At 39.2% G+C, this 18,894-nt stretch overlaps 1 protein-coding gene across 5 annotated transcripts in view; it reads right to left on the bottom strand.

Annotated features, from left to right (window-relative positions):
- thsd7ba (thrombospondin, type I, domain containing 7Ba) overlaps positions 1 to 18,894 on the bottom strand; it is a 969,622-nt gene that overhangs the window by 397,961 nt on the left and 552,767 nt on the right. For all 5 annotated transcript variants that reach the window (XM_059970235.1, XM_059970236.1, XM_059970238.1 and 2 more), the window contains exons 11-12: positions 11,842 to 11,974; positions 5,787 to 5,890 (exon numbers count right to left, since the gene is read on the bottom strand). In XM_059970235.1, coding sequence (XP_059826218.1) covers positions 5,787 to 5,890; positions 11,842 to 11,974 — 237 coding nt within the window. The remainder of the gene's footprint in view (positions 1 to 5,786; positions 5,891 to 11,841; positions 11,975 to 18,894) is intronic.

The following is an 18,894-nucleotide window of genomic DNA, read 5'->3' as shown; positions in this document are numbered from 1 at the left end:
AACAAAAAACATTACGTACAGCACATAGCACATAGCCCAAGTGCTTGAATGGCATGACTGTAGGATTGATGGTAAGTTGTCCTGGTGTAGCTTGTTCTTCAACCAAACGAACAACGGAATCACCGAGCAAACACCAGATGGTAGCCCCCAACCCAAGCATGGATTCCAGCACACTCTACAGAGGCTCTCCAATACTGTCTTTGCATCTCTTCTCTTGGTTGGCTGCAATAGGCAACCCCATGACATGGGCCTAGTCCTCACTTCAGCTGAGACAGTGGAGCCCCGGACTTGCAGTATTTTACATATGACCCTAATGTGAACCAACATGCTTATGTAGGTATGCATGAAAGCAAATCCCACTGTCTGCTTGTCATGAGGACTATTTCCAGCAGTTTTTGCTTCTCTGTTGAACTTGCGGTCATATTTTACTTTTGTAACTTCACATAGTGCAGTTACCTCTGCTCTGGATCGGAGTGCAGTCTGGAACCATTGAAATGAGCTGGGTGTGTGGAGTTAGTATGTTGGCTGCATTGTAATCAACAGACAATCAGGTATTACAATCATTTCAATTCACAATTACATCTAGTTCCAATTAATGCATTTTGGATTCCTATAAAAGTATTATTCTTCCTTGTTTTACTACAAGGACTTAGAATGTTAATGAGTACCCTTGGCATTCAAAAACATTTAAAATGTCATTTAATTAAAAAAACCAAAACAAAAATATAAAATTTAAAACAATAAAAGTAATTAATTCAACTAATTTAATTAAAAGACAGCTAAAATAACTCATAGTAACCAATGAGACATTGTTGTAGTTTCACTCAACTTCAGTAGAAGAAACCTACATCCATTTTCCCCATCTATACCACTCATAATTTTGTATATCTCTACCAAATCTCATCTCAGTCTTCTAAATTCTAGGGAATAAAGTCTTAGCATTTTCAAATTTTCTTGATAACTCGGGTCCTCACATCCCAGCAACACCCTTGTAAATTTTCACTGCACTCTTTCAATCTTAGTTACATCTTTCCTGTAGGTAGCTGACCAACTCCAGTACTCAATACATTGATTTATCAAGGCCAATGTGCCAAAAGCTTTCTTTATGACCCTTCCTACGTGTGATGACACTTTCAAGGAATTATGGACCCGTACAGTATTCCCAGATCCCTCTGTTCTACCGCAACCCTCTGTACCCTACAGCTCACGGGATAAGACCAACTCCGGTTTGTCATCCCAAAGTGCAACATCTCATACTTGTCTGTATTAAAATCCACCTGCAATTTTTCAGTTTATTTTCCAGCTGGTCCAGAACCCGCTGCAAGCTTTGATAGTCTTCTGTGCTGTTCACTACACCCTCAATCTTGGTGTTTCTGTAAATTTGCTGATTCAGTTAACCACCTTATCATCCAGATCATTAATATAGATGAGAAACCACAATGGACCAGCATGGATCCCTGCAGCACAAGATTAGTTAGAGAGGCAACCATCTATAAGCACTCTCTGGTTTCTTCTGCAAAGCCAATGACTAATCCAATTTACTACCTCATCTTGAATGCCAAGTGACTAAACCTTCTTGACCAATTTTGCATGTGGGACCTTGTTAAGGACAACATCTGCAGCCTTGCTTTCATCAAAATTTCTTGTAACTTAGACACAAGTTACCAAGCAAAGTTCCATGTTGGCTATCCCCCAATCAGTCCCTCTCTATCCAACTACTGATATATCTGGTCCCTTAGAATACCTTCCAATAACTAATGATGTCAGGCTCACCAGTCTATAATTTTCTGGCTTATTGTTAGAGTGCAATGGAAAACATCATGCATCCTCCAATCCTTAGGCGCCTCCTTGACTATAGGAGGAAACCAGAGGTCCATGAGCTAATCCTCTTCGGGAGATCAGAGGTGGAGAGACCCAGCATCTTTAAATTCCTCTGTGTTATCATTTCCCTTAGGTGTCAGTAACAACGAAAACATGCCAGTGCCTCTACTTTTTTAGAAGTTTGCATAGGTTCAGCATGTCATCTAGATCTTTGGAGAACGTCTACAGACGTGCAGTGGAGAGGGTATTACTGGTTGCATCGTGGCTCAGTGACACAACACTCTTGAATGGAAAGCCGTACAAACAATAATGAATAGAGCACTTTACAATAGTGCCCACCTCCACTATCACCAGTCTGGCAGAATTAGGCCATTCAGCCCATCGAGTCTGCTCTGCCATGCCATCGTGACTGATCCAGGATCCCACTCAACCTCATACACTTGCCTTCTCAGCATATCCCTTGATGCCCTGACTGATAAGGAAACAATCAATTTCTGCCTTAACTATATGAACAGACTTTGCCTCTACCACAGTCTGTGGCAGAGCATTTCACGGATTCACTACTCTCTGGCTAAAAAGAATTCCTCGTGACCTTTGTTCTAAAGGGTCACCCATCAATTGTGAGGCTGTCCCCTCTAGTTCTGGATACTCCCATCATAAGAAACATTCTCTCCACATCCATCCTATCTAGCCCTTTCAACATTCTGTAGGTTTCAACAAGATCCCCCTGTATTCTTCTAAATTCCAGTGAGTACAGGCCTAAAGCTGCCAAACACCCATCATATGTTAACCCCTTCATTCCAGGAACCATCTTCGTGAACCTCCTCTGGACTCTCTCCAATGACAGCACATCCTTTCTGAGATATGGGACCCAAAACTGTTGACAATACTCTAAGTGCGGCCTGATGAGTGTCTTAAGAAAGCTCAGATTTATCTCATTGTTTTTATATTCAGTTCCCCTTGAAATAAATGCCAACATTGCATTTGCCTACTTTACCACAGACTCAACCTGTAAATTAACCTTCTGTGAGTATTTCACGAGTCTTCTAAGTCCCTTTGCACCTCTGATGTCTGAAACATCTCCCTATATAGATAATAGTTTACACTATTGTTCCTTTTACCAAAATGCATTATCATACATTTCCCAACACTGTATTCCGTTTGCCACAATTTTGCCCATTCTTCCAATTTGTCAAAGCCTTACTGCAATCACATTGCTTCCTCAGCACTACCTACTGCTCCACCTATCTTTGTATCTTCTGCAAACTTTGCCACAAAGCCATCAAATCCATTATCCAAATCATTGACAAACAATGTGAAAAGCAGCAGTCCCAGTACTGACCCCTAAGGAATACCATTGGTCACCAGTAGCCAACCAGAAAAGGCCCCTTTTATTCCCACTCCTACCTGTTAGCCAATCCGCTATCCATGCCAGTATCTTTCATGTAACACCATAGGGTTTTATCTTGTTAAGCGGCCTCATGTATGGCACCTTTTCAAACACCTTCTGAAAATCCAAGTAAGTGACATCCACTGTCTCTCCTTTGTCCACCCAGCTTGTTACTTCTTTGAAGACCTCTAACAAATCTGTCCAGCAAGATTTCCCTTTACAGGACCATGCCAACTTTGATTTATTTTATCAATAGTCTCCAAGTACTTTGGAACCTGTACTCGATAATAGACTCCAACACTTTCTCAAACACTGAGCTCAGGCTAACTAACCTACAATTTCCTTTCTTTTGACTTCCTCCCTTCTTAAAGAGTGGAGTGACATTTGCAATCTTCCAGTCCTCCTTGATCATGCCAGAATCAAGTGATTCTTGAAAGATCAGGACTAATGCATCTGTTATCCCTTCAGCAACCTCTCTCAGGACTCTGGGATGTAGTTCATCTGGCCTAAGTGATTTATCCCACCTTAAGACTTCTGAGTTTGCCTAGCAGTTTTTCCTTTGTAATAGCAATGGCACTTACCCTGACCCCTCACACTCACAGACCCGCTAGAGTCTTCCACAGTGAAGACAGCTGCAAAATACCCATTAAGTTCATCTGCTATTTTTTTGTTGCCCATTCCTACCTCATCAGCATCATTTTCCAGTTGTCCAAAATCAACTCTGATCTCTCTTTTACTCTTTATGTAACTGAAAAAAACTTTGGTATCCTGCTTTATGTTATTGGCTAGTTTGCCGTCATAGTTAATCTTTTCCCTTCTTATAGCTTTAGTTGCCTTCTGTTAGATTTTAAAAACTTTCCAATCATCCAACTTCCCACTCACTTTTGCTACCTTGTATGCCCTTTCCTTGGCTTTTATGCAGTCCTTAACTTCCTTTGTCAGCCTCAGTTGCCTACCCCTGCCACTTGAGAACCCCTTCCTCTGTGGGACATATCTATTCTGTGCCTTGTGCACTATTCCCGGAAATTTCAGCCGTTTCTGCTCTGCCATCATTCCTGCGAAACTGGAATTTCAATCCTCCAATCCATCTGGGCAAGCTCCTCTCTCATGCCTCTTTATTCAACTTTATTCATTCCCTTTATTCAACTGCAATGCTGATACATGTGATTTATGTTTCTCCTTCTCAAATTGCAGTAAGAATTCAATCATATTATGATCACTGCCACTTAAAGGTTCCTTTACATTAAGTTCCCTAATACGATTTGGGTTATTACACAACACCCAGTCTAAGATAGCCTTTCCCCAAGTAGGCTCAAGCATAAGTTACTTTAAGAAGCCATCTCGCAGGCATTCAACAAATTCCCTCTCTTGCGATCCAACACCAATCTGTTTTTCCATATCCCCTTGCATATTGAAGTCCCCATTAGAGTTATGTCACAACCCTTACTACATGCCTCTTCCAGCTTCCTTTGCAATCTCTACCCCATATATTAACTACTATTTGGAGGCATATATATGATTCTCATAATAGTTTCTTACCTTTTCAATTTCTAACTCCACCCACAAAGCTTCACCATTCTGATCTTATGTCACCTCTTTCTATATTTGTAATTCCATCTTGTACCAACAGAGCCACACCACCACCTATGCCTTCCTACCTGCCCTTTCAATACAAAGTATATCCTTCAATTTTATGCTCCCAGCTATGGCTTTCTTTCAGCCATGACTCAGTGATGCCCACAATGACATAACTGACTAATATTTAGTTGTGTCACAAGTTTGTCCACCTTATTCCGAATGCTACACACATTTAAATACAGCACCTTCAGTCCTGCATTCTTCGGCCTTTTGAATTTTGCTTCAGTTGTACAATTTAGTTCTTTGCTGTGTTTGCATTCATACCCAGTCACTGGCTTATCCTTCCTTACATTCACGTTACATCCATCATCTACAAATGTTTGCAGTTGTAATCTTGCTGGCTCACCCTCAGCTCTATCACTCTGGTTCCATCAAGCCTATGCTCTTTTCGCACTGCTGTCATCAGGAAGGAGATGGATACAGAAGACTCAGGACCCATGCCACACGTTTCAGAAACAGGTATCACCTCTCACCTACAAGATTCTTGAGCCAGAAAGGATAACCGCTCAATTTCACTCACCCCAACACTGAACAGTTCCCCCAACCTAAAGATTCACGTTCAAGGACTCTTCATCTCATTGCTTATTTATTATTTTTTGTATTTACATAGTTTATTTTCTTTTGCATCTTGATTGTCCATCTTGTTGTGTGCGGTCTTTCATTGATTATATTGTGCTTCTTGGCATTTACTGTGAATGCCAGCAAGAAAATGAATCTCAGAGTTGTACATGGTGACATGTATGTACTTTGATAATAAGTTCTGTTTAAACTTTGAAAGTTTTGCACTGCACCATCATGCATATGACAATAATAAACCAATTACCAATTATGAATTAATAGGATGCTGGGTCTCCAACATTTTCCGACTGGACAATTAGTATGAACTTTGGGGTCTCGTGTACGTGCCAGTGGCACAACATTTACAACAGAAACTTACCCCTGGACTGCAAACCAGAACCACAGGCCTCTGTTGCTCCAATCGTTCTCTGTCTGACATAATCTGGAGCCAAACTACAGTGATGCCATTTGTGTGTTTTCCATCTAAAGTTAAATAAACAAAGTGGTAATAATCCTTTCAAAATGGTCAAAACAGTTTAAGAGGAAATTACTTTAAGTTCATCAGTGAAATCTACACATTATTTTATTTTATTTAGTTGTACAGCACAGAGTAGGCCCTTCCAGCCCTTTGAGCCAAGCTGTGCAACTCCGGACAAACCTGATTAACCCTGACCTAATTACAGGTCAATTCACCATGCCCAATTAACCTACCCCATACAAATTTGGACTGTGAGGGAAACCCGAGCACCTGGGGAAAACCCATGCATTACACAGGGAGGATGTACACAGACTCCCAGCAGTATGCCTTCAGATTTGAACTCAACTCCGGAACATCCCGAGATACAAAATAGGAAAAATGCCTATCTCATGCCACGGCATTGATGAGGACAGGCGACCACAGACACAAGGCCTGTTCGGAAGATTGACTTACTAAGGGCTAATAAGTCTGCAGTTCATATGAAAGTTAGTTATGATGAGAATCCTTTGATTTGTGGTCACCTGAGAGAACATCACAGAACTGAGGAGATAGCTCCTCCATACAGTAGACAGTCCTCTGGCCTCCTGTCACATGCCACAGAAGTCCACCTAATGGGTAACATATGAATGGTGGAATCTGGGAGGGAGTTGATAAGAACATGGTCAGAACGACATAGGATTAATGTAAATAATGGCTTGTTGGTCATTGCAGACTTAGTGAATCAAAGAACATGTCTGTTGTGCAATATGACTTTGTGACTTAATAACATTTGATTTCTTAAATTCTCCGCTTATTTTAAAATTTTAGCATATTCATTAAATACTCACTATATTGTTAAGGTGAACTGCCAAACGACAAGGAGAGTTGGTATATCACTAAAGACATTCACAAATTTCTGCAGATGTACCATGGAGAGCATTCTAACTAATTGCATCCCTGTCTAGTCTGGATGAGCCACCACACAGGATCATAAGAACTTGCAGAAAATTGTAAGCTCAGTCAGCTCCATCATGGGCACTGGGCTCACCAACACTCAGGACACCGTCAAAAGGTGACACCTATAAAAGGCGGCATCAATCATTAAGGACCCTTATCATCCAGACCATGCCCTCTTCTCATTGCTACCATCAAAGTGGGGGCTGGGAAAGGTACAGGAGTCTGAATACACACACTCAATGTTTCAGGAACAGCCTTCTCCCCCTACGCCATCAGATTTCTGAAAGGATAATAAATCCATCAATACTACTTCACTATTTTCTTTCCCTCTCTTTCTGCACTAATTTATTTTATTTTTACAGATACTAATTGTAATTTATAGTTATAAATATTATGTATTGTAACATATTGCTGAGCAAAACAACAAATTTCATGACATATGCCAGTGGCATTAAGCCTGATTCTGATTATGAGAGAGACTGGGAACAGTTGTCTACATGGAATGGGGCAGCAAGGTAGTGTAGCAGTTTGTGTAATGCTTTACAGCACCAGGTGCAAGATCAGGATTCGATTCCTACAGCTCGCTGTAAGCATTTTGTACATTAACCTCATGACTGTGTGGGTGTCCTCCAGGTGCTCCAGTTTACTTCCACATTCCAAAAGACACACAGTTGGGTTTTGAGAGCTGTTGACACCAAAAGCATGGCCACATTTGTGTTCTGCCCAGTACAACCCTTGCTGATTTGATCTGATGAAAATGACACATTTCACTGAATGCTTTGATGTATATGTGACAAATAAAGGTAATCTTTATTTGTTAGAACATTTTACAGAAGGAATGCAAGGACAGACAGAGTACTAAATGTAGCAATGATAGATATAAGTAAAGAAAGTGATTTTGGTATGTCACTATATGGCCCAAGTATAATCCCCACTTGCTATAGGTGTGTGGAACACATGGAAATAGATGTACGTTTGCACTTCAATTTGAATTAATAGTCACATATCCCGTAATAAAGGAAGAGAAACCGAGAAAGTCTAGGTATCAGGGAAAACACAAAATACTTGAGACTTGAGAAGTGAGAAAAAAGAAGATACAACAAGGGAACAGAAAGATGCAGTGTCCAGATATGTTTATAAACCTTAAGACCAGAGGAGTTTCAATGATAAACTATTGCATTGTTATATATAATTTTGCTTATCATAGAGAATTCTAATACATTTTAACTTTATGCAAAAGTTTGTTTAAAAAGTCCTAAACATCAAAAATATTTTGATGGAGCAACACTTTTGATACATATCACCAATATGCAATTCATAAATACTAGGACACAATGTGAACCAGTATCTACAATGATTTTCAATCTACAAATACATTAATAATGTAGATGAAGGGTCCAAATGTACTGTAGCAAGATACAAAGAGCCTGCAAAGGGATGTAATGACTGCAGAAGTTGGTTAATGGAATATAATGTGAGAACCTATAAGATTCTCTACTTTGAAAAGAAGGGAGTTGAGGGGAAATAGTAAGAGTTATATCCTCTTTTCAATCAGGTAAAGCTCTGGGACCCAATGGTTTTACGGTAGAATTTTTTAAGATGTTTATGGATATTCTTACACCTCATCTATGCCATTTTTTACTGAATCTATATCTTCTGGGACCCTCCCAAAAACTTTATATGAGGCATCAATTTCATTAATTTCTAAAAAAGGAAAAGATTTCTTTGAACGTGCCTCTTACAGATCAATTTCTCTATTAAATGTTGATTCAAAAAATCTTTCTAAGATTGTGGCTAACAGGCTTGAGAACAGTTTACCTGAGGTTATTTATAAGGGTCAAACTGGATTTATTAAGAATAGATACTCATATTTAATATTTGGCGACTACTGAATATCATTCATTCCTCTCCATGTAAAGAACTTGAATATGCTGTTTCTCTTGAAGATAGGGTAGAATGGCTTTACTTTTTCAGGTTTTAGAAAGAATTAATTTTGGTCCATGCTTCATCTCTTGGATTAAACTGATTTATTAAGCCCCTTTGGTGGCAGTTATAACTAATAATCAAAAATCTTCTTATTTTAGGTTATGTAGAAGTACCCGGCAGGGTTGCCCTCTCAGTCCGCTGCTAGTTAACATAGCTTTAGAACCTCTCTCTATTGCTCTTTGGGACTTCAATGAGGTTTTGGGTATTAAGAGAGGAAATAAAGTGTATAAGGTTTTGTTGTATGCAGATGACTTGTTAGTTTATATTTCAGATCCCAAGAAAACGATTCCTGCTTTGTTATCTATATTTTCTGAATTTAGTAGAGTTTCTAGATATAAATTAAATTTGCATAAAAGTGAGTTTTTCCTATTAACAATTATTTTGATCAATATGATCAATTTCCTTTTAGTATTGCTAAAAATAACTTTACTGATCTCAATATTAAAATTACCAAAAATGTTAATGACCTGTATAAATACAAGTTTCTTCTATTAATTAAGTATATGCAGCAAGTAATTTCTAAATGGTCTTCTATGACATTATCATTAATTGGCCATATTAATGCTATTAAAATGATAGTATTACCGAAGTTTTTATATGTATTCCAAGCAATCCCCTCTTTTGTACCTAAACCGTTTTTTGATAGAATTTTATCTTTTATTTGAAATAATAAAAATCCTAGATTGAGTAAACTTTCATTGCAGAAATTTAAAAAGTGTGGTAGTATGGCTTTGCCAAACTTTAGATTTTGCTACTGGGCAATTAACATTCGTTATATCACTTTTTGGATTCATTTTTCAGTTATACATGATTGTCCCTTCTGGATGGATTTGGAGAAAAGCTCAGTGACTTTCTATGATCAGTAGTTGAGATTTTAATCCTATTATTAAACATACATTAAGAATTTGATTTCAATTTTGTAGATCATTTGATTTTAATAACTTAGTTCTTTCTGGTAAAATCTATTTTATTTTTTTTTTAATTTTCAATTTTCGATCAGACCTTTTCAATTTGGAAAACCAGAGGAATTGCAACTTTTTTAGATTTGTTCTTGGGTAATTGTGTAATGTCTTTCACGCATTTGGCAGATTAATATGACCTATCTAATGTGCACTTCTTTAGATACTTACAGAATAGGAATTTTCTATGTAATTTACTCCAAGATTTTCCTTTGGCTTATTCACCCAATGTTATTGATACTCTTTTTCAGATCAAACCATTTCAAAAAGGGTTGATAGCTATAATTTATAAATGGTTATTGAACTTGCGCATGTTACCTAATGATAAAATTAAAGCTGTGTGGGAACTGGAGTTTCGAAAGTCACTTTCAGATAATCAATGGGATAAATTTTTTTATTTGGTAAATACTTCTTCTATTTGTGCCCGTCACTCCTTGATACAGTTCAAGGTAGTGCATCAGGCGCATATGTCCAAGGACATATTAGCCCTTATTTTTTTTTAATATTAATCCTATTTGTGATAGATGTAATATTGAGGTGGCTACTTTAACACATATGTTCTGGTTTGCATCAAGTTAGATAATATTTGGAAAGAAGTCTTCAAAACTTTGTCAAAGGTTCTGAATTTGGATCTACAATGGAATTTATTAACAGCAATTTTTGAGATCGTTCCATCGGAAGGAGGAGTTATTCCAGCTTCTGCTCAATGGACAATAACTTTTACAGCTTTCTTGGCAAGGAGAGCCAGTTTGCTTAAATGGAAGGACTCTAATCCACCTACTGTTATTCATTGGCTTACCTCCATTAGGTCCTGTTTACGTTTAGAGAAAATAAGAAGTCGGACATTTGATACATCCTCTAAATTTGAGGAAACTTGGTGACCTTTTATTCAATATTTTCTTAGGCTCTGACCTATGGCCCTTCCAGTTATCTTTTTGAAGTTTTGGATTTGATCAGGGAGTTTTTCCTTGTTTTTTTTTTGGTTTTCACTCTCAGTTTGAACTGCCCAGTTCTTTTTTTTGTTTTTTTTGCGGGGGTTGGGTTTTTTCTTTCTGTTTATGTCAACTACAAAAAGTTCTTTATCTTTTTTTTTCTTTTTATGGATAAGAGGAGAATCAATTACCCTTCTTTTCATTATATACTATTAGATTAATACTTTGTTTGATCTTGATAATGCTATTTTTTCTTTTATTCGAACTGTTACTGATATAGATATTTGTGATAATTCTCCTCTTGTTTATATATACATATATATGTACTTCTTTATTTAACTAATAAAAAGATTGATAAAGAAAGAAAAGAAGAAAGTTAAACGTCTTATGGTATACTGGCCTTTCTTGCCAAGATAGGGTATCGTTGATGCAACTTTATAGGTCGCTGATGAGTGCTGTTCATAATTTTCATCTCTGAAGCTAAAGAAATATATCACTGGATTGGAGGCAACACAGAGAAGGTTCACTTGATTGATCTCTGGGAAAACGAGGCTGACTTACGGAAAGAGATTCAACAGTTTGAATCAATACTCATTGAGTTCAGAAAAGGAGAAATGGTCACATACTATATTCTGAAGATGATTGATAAGGTAGATTCTAAGTTGGTGTTCCTCCTAGTGGGAGTATTGGAAACTAGTCAGTATCATCTCAGACAAATGATCAAACCCTTATGATGGGGAAGTATTTCTTCCCTCAGAGATGTGACCATAGGGATTCTCTAACCCAAAGAATATGTTCAAGGCAAAGAATGAAAAAGCATTTCACCTGCTAGAGAGTTATGGGAGAGAGTAATACAAGTGATATTTACACTCAGATTAGATCAAACAAAAAAGCTTTAGAGGATGCTTGTCCGAGTCCCAGTATTGTTTCCTACAGTTTAATGTTCCTGAGGTGTCTGCTACAAGGAAGTTGTGGACAGAGCACACTGAAGTGTCAATAGACTTTGCCAGGAGTTTGGTCAATAATCTACTTTATTCTGTGCTTATGTTTTGAGATCAAGATCCCTTAGTCAGCCTTTCCAATAATGGCATGTGCTACAGGTGAATGAAGTGTATCTCGAAGTTTTGCCTGAGTTATTTTTACCTATAGATCGGACAAACAGAGAGTGGTTCACATTCTCTTTCTTCATACAATGTATCTGGACATTCCTGCCCTTGATTGTCAGGCTTCTGGATGATAATTCTGTAGCGAGACTGCTTAGCATTAGAAGAATTGCCTGAAAAAAAAGTATTGGAAAAATGGTCAGATGGTTTGCTACTGATGAACCTGAGAAATAAAGGAAAGTAGAAACATTAATCTATAGTTATAAAACAGGGCATATTTTAGTTATACTTTCTAATCTACAACCACTCACTCCCTTCCACCTATATGCAGCTTTCTCCACCTTCACACAGAGACACGAGATTAGATCATAGAAACATAGAAACATAGAAAATAGGTGCAGGAGTAGGCCATTTGGCCCTTTGAGTCTGCACCACCATTCAGTATGATCATGGCTGATCATCCAACTCAAAACCCTGTACCTGCTTTCTCTCCATACACCCGATCCCTTTAGCCACAAGGGCCATATCTAACTTCCTCTTAAATATAGCCAATGAACTGGCCTCAACTGTTTCCCGTGGTAGAGAATTCCACAGATTCACCACTCTCTGTGTGAAGAAGTTTTTCCTCATCTCGGTCCTAAAAGGCTTCCCCTTTATCTTTAAACTGTGACCCCTCGTTCTGGACTTCCCCAACATCAGAAACAATCTTCCTGCATCTAGCCTGTCCAATCCCTTTAGAATTTTATACATTTCAATAAGATCCCCCCTCAGTCTTCTAAATTCCAGTGAGTATAAGCCTAGTTGATCCAGTCTTTCTTCATATGAAAGTCCTGCCATCCCAGGAATCAATCTGGTGAACCTTCTCTGTACTCCCTCTATGGCAAGAATGTCTTTCCTCAGATTAGGGGACCAAAACTGCACACAATATTCTAGGTGCGGTCTCACCAGGGCCTTGTACAACTGCAGTAGAACCTCCCTGCTCCTGTACTCAAATCCTTTTGCTATGAATGCCAACATGCCATTTGCCTTTTTCACTGCCTGCTGTACCTGCTCTATCCACTTTCAAAGACTGGTGTACATTGACACCCAGGTCTCGTTGCATCTCCCCTTTTCCTAATCAGCCACCATTCAGATAATGTTTTCCTGTTCTTGCAACCAAAGTGGATAACCTCACATTTATCCACATTAAATTGCATCTGCCATGAATTTGCCCACTCACCTAACCTATCCAAGTCACCCTGCATCCTCTTAGCATCCTCCTCACAGCTAACACTGCCGCCCAGCTTTGTGTCATCCGCAAACTTGGAGATGCTGCATTTAATTCCCTCGTCTAAATCATTAATATATATTGTAAACAACTGGGGTCCCAGCACTGAGCCTTGTGGTACCCAACTAGTCACTGCCTGCCATTCTGAAAAGGTCCCGTTTACTCCCACTCTTTGCTTCCTGTCTGCCAACCAATTCTCCATCTACATCAATACCATACCCCCAATACCGTGTGCTTTAAGTTTGCACACTAATCTCCTGTGTGGGACCTTGTCAAAAGCCTTTTGAAAATCTAAATATACCACATCCACTGGCTCTCCCCCGTCCACTCTAATAGTTACATCTTCAAAAAATTCTATAAGATTCATCAGACATGATTTTCCTTTCACAAATTCATGCTGACTTTGTCCAATGATTTCACCTCTTTCCAAATGTGCTGTTATCACATCTTTGATAACTGACTCTAGTATTTTCCCCACCACCGATGTCAGGCTAACCGGTCTATAATTCCCCAGTTTTTCTTTCCCTCCTTTTTTAAAAAGTGGGGTTACATTAGCCACCCTCCAATCCTCAGGAACTAATCCAGAATCTAAGGAGTTTTGAAAAATTATCACTAATGCATCCACTATTTCTTGGGCTACTTCCTTAAGCACTCTGGGATGCAGACCATCTGGCCCTGGGGATTTATCTGCCCTTACTATTTCCGGAAGATTATTTATGTCCTCCTTTGTGAAGACAGAACCAAAGTAATTATTCAATTGGTCTGCCATGTCTTTGTTCCCTATGATCAATTCACCTGTTTCTGACTGTAAAGGACCTACATGTGTCTTGACCAATCTTTTTCTTTTCACGTATCTATAAAAGCTTTTGCAGTCAGTTTTTATGTTCCCTGCCAGCTTTCTCTCATAATCTTTTTTCCCTTTCCTAATTAAGTCCTTTGTCCTCCTCTGCTGGTCTCTGAATTTCTCCCAGTCCTCAGGTGTGCTGCTTTTTTTTGCTAATTTATATGTTTCTTCTTTGGACGATACTGTCCCTAATTTCCCTTGTCAGCCACGGGTGCACTACCTTCCCTGGTTTATTCTTTTGCCAAACTGAGATGAACAATTGTTCTAGTTCATCCATGCGATCTTTAAATGCTTGCCATTGCATATCCACCATCAACCCTTTAAGTATCATTTGCCAGTCTATCTTAGCTAATTCACGTCTCATACTTCAAAGATACCCTTCTTTAAGTTCAGAACCTTTGTCATTCTCCATCTTAATGAAGAATTCCACCATATTATGTTCACTCTTACCCAAGGGGCTTCGCATGACAAGATTGCTAACTAACCCTTCCTCATTGCTCAATACCCAATCTAGAATGGCCTGCTCTCTAGTTGGTTCCTCGACACGTTGGTTCAGAAAACCATCCCACACACATTCCAAGAAATCCTCTTCCTCAGCACCCTTACCAATTTGGTTCACCCAATCTATATGTAGATTGAAGTCACCCATTATAACTACTGTTCCTTCATTGCACGCATTTCTAATTTCCTGTTTAATGCCATCCCCAACCTCACTACTACTGTTAGGTGGCCTGTACACAACTCCCACCAGTGTTTTCTGCCCCTTAGTGTTATGCAGTTCTACCCATATTGATTCCAGACCCTCCAGGCTAATGTCCTTCCTTTCTATTGCGTTAATCTCCTCTCTAACCAGCAATGCTACCCGACCTCCTTTTCTTTCCTGTCTATCCCTCCTGAATATTGAATATCCCTGGATGTTGAGCTCCCATCCTTGGTCATCCTGGAGCTATGTCTCTGTGATCCCAACTATATCATATTCATTAATAACTATCTGCACATTCAATTCATCCACCTTGTTACGAATGCTCCTCGCATTGACACACAAAGCCTTCAGGCTTGTTTTTACAACACTCTTAGCCCTTATACAATTATGTTGAAAAGTGGCCCTTTTTGCTTTTTGCCCTGGATTTGCCTGCCTGCTATTTTTACTTTTCACCTTACTACTTTTTGCTTCTACCCTCATTTTACACCCCTCTGTCTCTCTGCACTTGTTCCCATCCCCCTGCCACATTAGTTTAAAGCCTCCTGAACAGCAGTAGCAAATGCTCCCCCTAGGACATTGGTTCCAGTCCAGCCCAGGTGCAGATCGTCCTGTATATACCGGTCTTACCTCCCCCAGAACAGGTTCTAATGCCCCAGAAATTTAAATCCCTCCCCCTTGCACCATTTTTCAAGCCACGTATTCATCTGAAATATCCTCCTATTTCTACTCTGATTAGCACGTGGCACTGGTAGTAATCCAGAGATTATTACCTTTGTGGTCCTACTTTTTAGTTTATCTCCTAACTCCCTAAATTCACCTTGTATGACCTCATCCCATTTTTTACCTATATCGTTGGTACCAATGTGCACCACGACCACTGGCTGTTCACCCTCCCATTCCAGAATGTCCTGCAGCCACTCAGAGACATCCTTGACCCTTGCACCAGGGAGGCAACATACCATCCTGGAGTCTCTTTTGTGGCTGCAGAAACGCCATTCTATTCCCCTTACAATCGAATCCCCTATCATTATAGCTCTCCCACTCCTTTTCCTTCCCTCCTGTGCCGCAGAGCCACCCACGGTACAATGAACTCAGCTGTTGCTGCCTTCCCCTGATGAGACATCTCCCCCAACAGTATCCAAAACAGTCTTTCTGTTTAGGAGGGAGATGACCTCAGGGGACTCCTGCACTACCTACCTACTGCTACACTGTCTAGTGGCCACCCCTTCCCTTTCTGCCTGTGTAGCCTCTACTTGCGGTGTGGCCAACTCACTGAACGTGCTGTTCACGACTTTCTCAGCATCGCGGATGCTCCAGAATGATTCCAATCACAGCTCCAGAAGCTCAGATCCTTACACAAAAATGCTGGACAGCCAGTATAAACTCTAATGTCCATTACTTTTGCGTATCAATAAGCACGTGCACTGATCCCAGAACAATGCAAATTGAGTTTGCTGCTCTGTACCAACTTCCCAACTGTTTCTCATTGACAGACCTCAGCATAGTGGGCTGGGAGGTGGTGAGGAGTGAAGAAAAATCATAAATCTCATCAAACAATTTGTTCCTAGTGCCTTTGGTACACAAAAGTGCTATGTTACACCATTAATAAAGCACATAGGCAATTAAATTGTTAATGTCTCATTATATGTTGCTGCAGTCTGGATACTATTGGCTGGTTTAATGTTGACTGCCCTGAGGACTGCAACAACATTCTATGCACAAAGTTCCAGAGGAAAGTTGTGTGAAAAAAACTTTAAAATGCTGCTTCACACTGAAAAGCTTTTATTTGTCTGTAAAATAAGTGTCTCACCAGATAATTTGATTTTCTGACTTTTGTCGAGTATCTCTACTGAGAGGGTTACTGAGATGTGGTACAAGAAGTGCTGGAGGGTGGAATAATAATGTCTTTCCATGATTTCGAGTCAGTCATCATCCTTCCCAACTGAGATGACGTGATCAATTACATACATCAAGATGGTGCGCAACAGAACAAAGAGTTACTTGATGCTCTGTATTTCCAGCATGTCTGAACAATATTTCCATGTACTGTGAGCCAGACCTGAACCAGATGTAGAAATATTGTAATGGGCACCATTATCTTTGCAGAGCAAAACACAGCAGATTGATTAAAGGCCCTGTAAATCCCTAACTAGTGAGGAATAGAACTGAAGAAAGTCTTTTGACCAGTATCAGGGAAACCTGATGTCAAAGTATATTTGTAAACGTTATAAAATACTGGTTAGACTGCACTTGGGATACTGTGTGTGTTTCCGGTTATAACGCTACAGGAAGGATGTAGTCGCCCTGGAGTGAGGTCAGTTGCACAAGGATGTTGCTTGGATTGGAGGACTTCAGATAGTCTGGGTGTGTTTGTCCAAGGATGACCTGATAGAACAAAATAAGAACAATAAGAAACATAAGTAGACTAAATAATCAAAATCTTCTTTCCCATGGTAGAAATATCGAAAAAAAGAGGGCATTGACTTAAGGTTGGAAGAATGTGGGAGGAAGAAGTTTCAAAGGAGGTATATTTTTTATGTAAAGTGTGGTTGATATCTGGAATGTACTTTTAGAGAGGATGGCAGAGTCTATGTTTAAGAAGCATTTATACATGTAATGCCCTGGTTCACATCTTTACTGTTATGCTGTAGGTATTTCATATAGCAGCTCTGTTGGAACAGCTTCTTCTGACTTCAGCCTGTTTGGGTTATTGTTGAAGATAAAGGATGATGTGGAATCCAATTAGTGGGAGGATTTCTTGGGGAGGGACAATAAGGTTAGTCTTGGGCTTGTGTTTGGCAGGAGATGAAGCAAGAAGATGCTTGGGAGAACCAGTCATAGCATACGATTTGGTAGGAGACCCGTTTATTCGAGATGGATTGTGAGTGATGTTCGGAAGGTGGTGTGTGCTTTCACTGGCCGAGGTCCCAGTGCATGAGTGACAAAGAAGTTCAAGATGGGTTCTAACTTGTGCACATTTGACTGTTGAATTAGAATGGGCCCTTTTCTTTTTGCTATTCTTTACTAACTCTTTAGTTAAGGTAAGATTCATAAATAGTCCTTTAATCGTTTGCAGTGTACTGTCTGTTATTTCACGGCACTAATTCATAACAGGGTAACGAATTACACAGCATCCACATAAGCCGGGGTTTGGGATGGGACGAGCCATCTCAATCTCAGGAGTTTGGTGAGACCAGAGAACATCCTCACTAGACTTGTGCAGCCAAGGAAACCAAGGTGTTTCATACGGTCACTTAAATAGGCAAAGCATAGAAGGCCAATGAAAAGGTTGGCATGGATATTATAGACTGGATGGTGCCTTTCTATGCTGACCCTAAAGCATTATAAAAGAAGTGTAACTGTAAGTTATATAGTTAAATATAATATAAGCTTGGAGATAAGGGATGGCACTTTAATGATTTTATCACATGACTAGGTGGTCTTTAGGTGGCATCAAAGAGTGAAGGATGTTGCAGTATCTTGGAAAATGGGTGATTGTGATACCGAAACAATTTGTATACTTGCGCATGATTATCGAAGCTTTCTGGGGAAGTCCAGGGGCATGTGTGACAAAGGACACAATGGCATTCCCAGCTACACCTCTAATGGATCCATGTTTTGACTTTTGGAGATAAAACTCTGGCTTCATTGAGTTGGTTGTAATAAGTAAATTAGATTTGTTTCTTTAACGGATATGCTTTATTGTGTGCTTTCAATCATTGTGCATGGCTAAATTCACAAAGTACAAGGGCAATGTCACCAAGAACACCAGAGAAACACTCAACATCCTCACTGCAAACAGTTAGAATTTAATTAAAGGGTTGTGTTACTGTGGTCATTGAAGCAAAGCATTTCTTTACTCCTGTAATTGTAGAACAATGTTCTTCATAACAGCCTCAGGAGTTTATTCAGTAAAATTAAATTAATTTCTGTTGACATTTTTAAAGAAAGATCTGCATGTTCAGCCACTCTTTTGCTCTATACAATCTTGAAGCCTGTACAAAGTGTCTTTGAGCATAAGCTGTGTTGAAAATAAAAACAACAGAGTTTTCTTTACATTTTGCCAAGTATTGGAATTTAACTTAAATTTCTCTCTTTCTGTAATTCATCATAGCTCTGCATTCTCAAAATAGAGGTGTTTTTTCTTATTTTCTTCACTTTAACACTGCTCTGCAGCCTAAATTCTTGCAATGAAATATGTATATTACTGCTCTATTTGCCAACATTAATTATTTTTAAGTATTCAATTATTCCACTCAACATAGTTCCAGATATGCAT

This window comes from Hypanus sabinus, chromosome 5, assembly GCF_030144855.1.
Source record: "Hypanus sabinus isolate sHypSab1 chromosome 5, sHypSab1.hap1, whole genome shotgun sequence".
NCBI lineage: Eukaryota > Metazoa > Chordata > Chondrichthyes > Myliobatiformes > Dasyatidae > Hypanus > Hypanus sabinus.
This window is presented reverse-complemented; position numbering and strand designations above follow the sequence as displayed.